This window comes from Lepisosteus oculatus, unplaced genomic scaffold (assembly GCF_040954835.1).
Source record: "Lepisosteus oculatus isolate fLepOcu1 unplaced genomic scaffold, fLepOcu1.hap2 HAP2_SCAFFOLD_544, whole genome shotgun sequence".
Lineage (NCBI taxonomy): Eukaryota > Metazoa > Chordata > Actinopteri > Semionotiformes > Lepisosteidae > Lepisosteus > Lepisosteus oculatus.
Genome location: NW_027168090.1, coordinates 25,352 through 32,320, shown reverse-complemented (window position 1 = coordinate 32,320; position 6,969 = coordinate 25,352). Strand labels below are relative to the sequence as shown.

The following is a 6,969-nucleotide window of genomic DNA, read 5'->3' as shown; positions in this document are numbered from 1 at the left end:
TACTGACTGGTGTACTGTGATGTGAAGACGCCCTTCCTGCTCACTAGTCCCTGTACTGACTGTGTACTGTGATGTGAAGAGGCCCTTCCTGCTCACTAGTCCCTGTACTGACTGATGTACTGTGATGTGAAGAGGCCCTTCCTGCTCACTAGTCCCTGTACTGACTGGTGTACTGTGATGTGAAGACGCCCTTCCTGCTCACTAGTCCCTGTACTGACTGGTGTACTGTGATGTGAAGACGCCCTTCCTGCTCACTAGTCCCTGTACTGACTGATGTACTGTGATATACGAGCGAATAAGTACAGGCTGTGTAGCAGACATTTCACTGCTGTGCCGCACTGGGATGTGAACCCTCAGCCCCCCCCAGAGAGGCAGTCACAGACAACAGCGGGCGTGTGGTTCGAAAGCCTTTATTCGGGACAGAGGGGCTGAGTCTCAGGAAGGCGATCGCTGATGCTCCTCGCAGGGGGACAGTCTCGGGGCGCAGGGGCGCCATCTCGGGGCGCAGGGGGGTCCCAGGGGCACTGTCACCTGTCTGAGGGTCTGGGACAGTCATGTCTCACCCGGGGACACACTCCTCCTGTCTGGAGCCTCTCCTCTCCCTCTGTCTCTCCTCCATCCTCCTCTCTCTCACTCCTCTCTTCTCTCTCTCCTCTCTCTCTCCTCCATCCTCCTCTCTCTCCTCTCCTCTCTGTTGCCGGGGTCGTTGTCTTGCTCCGTTGCTAGGGCCGCCCGGGTCCGTTGCCGGGGTCGTTGTCTTGCTCCGTTGCTAGGGCCGCCCGGGTCCGTTGCCAGGGTCATTTTGCTCCGTTGCTAGGGCCGCCCGGGTCCGTTGCCAGGGTCATTTTGCTCCGTTGCTAGGGCCGTCCGGGTCCGATGCCGGGTTTGGCTGTCCGGTTCACACTGCAGAGTCCGAGAGACAGGAGAGGCAGGTCAACACAAGGACCCTGACTCACCTGTCTCACCTGTCTCTCACTCCCCTGTCTCACTGACTCACCTGTCTCTCACTCCCCTGTCTCACTGACTCATCTGTCTCTCACTCCCTTGTCTCACTGACTCACCTGTCTCACCTGTCTCTCACTCCCCTGTCTCACTGACTCATCTGTCTCACCTGTCTCTCACTCCCCTGTCTCACTGACTCATCTGTCTCACCTGTCTCTCACTCCCCTGTCTCACTGACTCATCTGTCTCTCACTCCCTTGTCTCACTGACTCACCTGTCTCACCTGTCTCTCACTCCCCTGTCTCACTGACTCACCTGTCTCTCACTCCCCTGTCTCACTGACTCATCTGTCTCTCACTCCCTTGTCTCACTGACTCACCTGTCTCACCTGTCTCTCACTCCCCTGTCTCACTGACTCATCTGTCTCACCTGTCTCTCACTCCCCTGTCTCACTGACTCATCTGTCTCTCACTCCCTTGTCTCACTGACTCATCTGTCTCACCTGTCTCTCACTCCCCTGTCTCACTGACTCACCTGTCTCTCACTCCCCTGTCTCACTAACTCATCTGTCTCTCACTCCCCTGTCTCTCACTCCCTTGTCTCACTGACTCACCTGTCTAACCTGTCTCTCACTCCCCTCTCTCACTGACCCACCTGTCTCTCTGACCCACCTGTCTCACTCACTCACCTGTCTCTCTCTCTGCCCCACCTGTCTCTCTGACCCACCTGTCTCACTCACTCACCTGTCTCTCTCTCTGCCCCACCTGTCTCTCTGGCTCACCTGTGTCTCACTCTCTGCTGTGCCTCAGGCTGTTCTGCAGCTTGGTGCTCAGTTTCCTCTCGTGTCCTGCTGGGCTGGGCCTGTTGGTGTTGCAGCTGGACTCTCGTTTGGACCGGCCCTTCCTGGAGGAGCTCACTGGGGGAGAGGAGAGGGACAGGCCCGTCAACAACCTGTCTCACCTCACACACCATCACACCTGTCACCAACCTGTCTCACCTCACACACCCTCACATCGTCACCAACCTGTCTCACCTCACACACCCTCACACCTGTCACCAACCTGTCTCACCTCACACACCCTCACACCTGTCACCAACCTGTCTCACCTCACACACACTCACACCGTCACCAACCTGTCTCACCTCACACACACTCACACCATCAACTACCTGTCTCACCTCACACACACTCACATCCGTCAACAACCTGTCTCACCTCACACACACTCACACCGTCACCAACCTGTCTCACCTCACACTCACTCACACCATCAACAACCTGTCTCACCTCATACACACTCACGCCTGTCACCAACCTGTCTCACCTCACACACACTCACGCCTGTCACCAACCTGTCTCACCTCACACACACTCACATCCGTCAACAACCTGTCTCACCTCACACACGCTCACACCGTCAACAACCTGTCTCACCTCACACACACTCACATCCGCCAACAACCTGTCTCACCTCACACACACTCACACCATCACCAACCTGTCTCACCTCACACACACTCACACCATCACCAACCTGTCTCACCTCACACACACTCACATCCGTCAACAACCTGTCTCACCTCACACACACTCACACCGTCACCAACCTGTCTCACCTCACACACACTCACACCATCAACTACCTGTCTCACCTCACACACACTCACGTCCGTCAACAACCTGTCTCACCTCACACACACTCACACCGTCACCAACCTGTCTCACCTCACACACACTCACACCATCACCAACCTGTCTCACCTCACACACCCTCACACCATCACCAACCTGTCTCACCTCACACACACTCACATCCGTCAACAACCTGTCTCACCTCACACACACTCACACCGTCACCAACCTGTCTCACCTCACACACACTCACACCATCAACTACCTGTCTCACCTCACACACACTCACGTCCGTCAACAACCTGTCTCACCTCACACACACTCACACCGTCACCAACCTGTCTCACCTCACACTCACTCACACCATCAACAACCTGTCTCACCTTATACACACTCACGCCTGTCACCAACCTGTCTCACCTCACACACACTCACGCCTGTCACCAACCTGTCTCACCTCACACACACTCACGTCCGTCAACAACCTGTCTCACCTCACACACACTCACACCGTCAACAACCTGTCTCACCTCACACACACTCACATCCGTCAACAACCTGTCTCACCTCACACACCCTCACACCATCACCAACCTGTCTCACCTCACACACACTCACATCCGTCAACAACCTGTCTCACCTCACACACACTCACACCGTCACCAACCTGTCTCACCTCACACACACTCACACCATCAACTACCTGTCTCACCTCACACACACTCACGTCCGTCAACAACCTGTCTCACCTCACACACACTCACACCGTCACCAACCTGTCTCACCTCACACTCACTCACACCATCAACAACCTGTCTCACCTTATACACACTCACGCCTGTCACCAACCTGTCTCACCTCACACACACTCACGCCTGTCACCAACCTGTCTCACCTCACACACACTCACGTCCGTCATCAACCTGTCTCACCTCACACACACTCACGCCTGTCACCAACCTGTCTCACCTCACACACACTCACGTCCGTCACCAACCTGTCTCACCTCACACACACTCACACCATCAACAACCTGTCTCACCTCACACACACTCACACCGTCAACAACCTGTCTGACCTCACACACACTCACACCGTCAACAACCTGTCTCACCTCACACACACTCACACCGTCAACAACCTGTCTGACCTCACACACACTCACACCGTCAACAACCTGTCTCACCTCACACACACTCACACCGTCAACAACCTGTCTCACCTCACACACACTCACACCATCAACAACTTGTCTCACCTCACACACACTCACGCCTGTCACCAACCTGTCTCACCTCACACTCACTCACACCATCAACAACCTGTCTCACCTCACACACACTCACACCATCAACAACCTGTCTGACCTCACACACACTCACACCATCAACTACCTGTCTCACCTCACACACACTCACGTCCGTCAACAACCTGTCTCACCTCACACACACTCACACCATCACCAACCTGTCTCACCTCACACACACTCACACCATCAACTACCTGTCTCACCTCACACACACTCACACCATCAACAACCTGTCTCACCTCACACACACTCACGCCCGTCACCAACCTGTCTCACCTCACACTCACTCACACCTGTCACCAACCTGTCTCACCTCACACACACTCACGTCCGTCACCAACCTGTCTCACCTCACACACACTCACACCATCAACAACCTGTCTCACCTCACACACACTCACGTCCGTCACCAACCTGTCTGACCTCACACACACTCACACCATCAACTACCTGTCTCACCTCACACACACTCACGTCCGTCAACAACCTGTCTCACCTCACACACACTCACACCATCAACTACCTGTCTCACCTCACACACACTGTTGGTCAGGTTGTAGAACTCGTACTTGTCAGAGTACTAACCATCACACACACACACTCACACTCACACTCACACACACACACTCACACTCACACTCACACAATCACACATTCATACACACACACTCACACACTCATACACACACACTCTCACTCACACTCACACTCACACACACACTCACACACACTCTGGTGTCTTACCACAGTATCTGTCGGTCAGGTTGTAGAACTCATACTTGTCATAGTACTCTCCCTCAAACTGGGTGGGCTGCAGTTTCTTCACCTCGACAAAGCAGGCCATGGCTCTGAGCGGGCTCTGAGAGGGCTCTGAGCGGGTTCTGAGGGGGTCCCCTGGTTCTGCTCAGGAGTCAGGGAGCTCTGTGCTCTGTGCTCTGTGCTCTGATCGTCACTGACGTCTGCTCTGTGAAAAACAGCTTGAGCCCCTGTTATATAACCCCTGTCTCCTCCCTGCCTGACTCACCTCCTCTCTCTCTCTCCTCTCTCTCTCCTCTCTCTCTCCACTCTCTCTGCTCTCTCCTCTCTCTCTCCACTCTCTCTCCACTCTCTCTCTCTCCTCTCTCTCCCCTCCCAGTTTCACTCACATGATGAGTGTTGCATCAGCTCAGTCAATATTATTGCTGCTCCCAGTGTCTGGACAGCTGGACACATGGACACATGGACACATTCCCAGTCCAGAGGGAAGACAGATCTGCTCCAGGGCACTGCAGCCTGGTCTCGGCTGGGCAAGACAGAGCTGAAAGGTGCTATATGACCTAAAGATTATTCCTACTGGAGACTGGACGCTGGTTCAGTACAGACTGTACACACACACCACACTCTCCTCGTCTCACTCTCTCTCTCTCTCTCTCAGTCGCACTATCACCTGACTTCAGATTAGATTAGAAAAGTCAATATTTTTCTACAAACCTGTGTGCAAAACACCCGTAAATGTCACCTGACAGAGGACAGGACACTGGGTGACACAGACAGACCTGGCTGTCCAGAGAGGACAGGCTCAGTGACCACAGCCTGGACACACACACTGGACACAGGCAGACCTGGTTGTCCAGAGAGGACAGGCTCAGTGACACAGCCTGGACACACACACTGGACACAGGCAGACCTGGCTGCCCAGAGAGGACAGGCTCAGTGACCACAGCCTGGACACACACACTGGACACAGGCAGACCTGGCTGTCCAGAGAGGACAGGCTCAGTGACCACAGCCTGGACACACACTGGACACAGGCAGACCTGGCTGTCCAGAGAGGACAGGCTCAGTGACCACAGCCTGGACACACACACTGGACACAGGCAGACCTGGCTGTCCAGAGAGGACAGGCTCAGTGACCACAGTCTGGACACACACACTGGACACAGGCAGACCTGGCTGTCCAGAGAGGACAGGCTGTGCTCCCACTGCCAGCAGGGTGAAATAGAGACAGAGGTGCACTTCCTACTGCACTGTGACAGATACTCTGGGATTAGAGAAACATTCTTCTCCAAATTTACACAGCTAATCCCGGAATTCCCACATATACGTTGTATTAACAATAATACAGTGTGTGATCTCCTGTCCCAGCCTGAGGAACAGACAGTGAGCCTGTCTCTCAATAATAATAATACAGTGTGTGATCTCCTGTCCCAGCCTGAGGAACAGACAGTGAGCATTTCTCTCAATAATAATAATACAGTGTGTGATCTCCTGTCCCAGCCTGAGGAACAGACAGTGAGCCTGTCTCTCAATAATAATACAGTGTGTGATCTCCTGTCCCAGCCTGAGGAACAGACAGTGAGCCTGTCTCTCAATAATAATAATACAGTGTGTGATCTCCTGTCCCAGCCTGAGGAACAGACAGTGAGCCCGTCTCTCAATAATAATAATACAGTGTGTGATCTCCTGTCCCAGCCTGAGGAACAGACAGTGAGCCTGTCTCTCAATAATAATAATACAGTGTGTGATCTCCTGTCCCAGCCTGAGGAACAGACAGTGAGCCTGTCTCTCAATAATAATAATACAGTGTGTGATCTCCTGTCCCAGCCTGAGGAACAGACAGTGAGCCTGTCTCTCAATAATAATAATACAGTGTGTGATCTCCTGTCCCAGCCTGAGGAACAGACAGTGAGCCTGTCTCTCAATAATAATAATACAGTGTGTGATCTCCTGTCCCAGCCTGAGGAACAGACAGTGAGCCTGTCTCTCAATAATAATAATACAGTGTGTGATCTCCTGTCCCAGCCTGAGGAACAGACAGTGAGTCTGTCTCTCAATAATAATAATACAGTGTGTGATCTTCTGTCCCAGCCTGAGGAACAGACAGTGAGCCAGTCTCTCAATAATATTAATACAGTGTGTGATCTCCTGTCCCAGCCTGAGGAACAGACAGTGAGCCTGTCTCTCAATAATAATAATACAGTGTGTGATCTCCTGTCCCAGCCTGAGGAACAGACAGTGAGCTCGTCTCTCAATAATAATAACACAGTGTGTGATCTCCTGTCCCAGCCTGAGGAACAGACAGTGAGCCCGTCTCTCAATAATAATA

At 53.2% G+C, this 6,969-nt stretch overlaps 1 protein-coding gene and 1 long non-coding RNA gene across 2 annotated transcripts; both read right to left on the bottom strand.

The window, feature by feature from the left end:
- Positions 1-394: 394 nt before the first annotated feature.
- On the bottom strand, positions 395-4,962 carry nupr1b (nuclear protein 1b). Its single transcript, XM_069186541.1, has 3 exons — positions 4,629-4,962; positions 1,724-1,858; positions 395-903 (listed from the first exon to the last, which is right to left on the bottom strand). Exons 1-2 carry the CDS (start codon positions 4,726-4,728, stop codon positions 1,731-1,733), a joined length of 228 nt encoding a protein of 75 aa, XP_069042642.1. The 5' UTR covers positions 4,729-4,962; the 3' UTR covers positions 395-903; positions 1,724-1,730.
- Positions 1,865-4,622, bottom strand: LOC138231335 (uncharacterized). Its single transcript, XR_011186607.1, has 3 exons — positions 4,198-4,622; positions 4,052-4,087; positions 1,865-4,015 (listed from the first exon to the last, which is right to left on the bottom strand). It is a non-coding gene; the product is annotated as an uncharacterized lncRNA (long non-coding RNA).
- Positions 4,963-6,969: the final 2,007 nt, after the last annotated feature.

Bases quoted from the DNA above. Each gene is read 5' to 3' on its own strand.
- nupr1b (XM_069186541.1), bottom strand. From the start codon at position 4,728: ATGGCCTGCTTTGTCGAGGTGAAGAAACTGCAGCCCACCCAGTTTGAG. The intron at 1,859-4,628 runs GTAAGACACCAG...CCTCTCCCCCAG, and splicing joins CCTGACCGACAGATACTGTG to TGAGCTCCTCCAGGAAGGGC.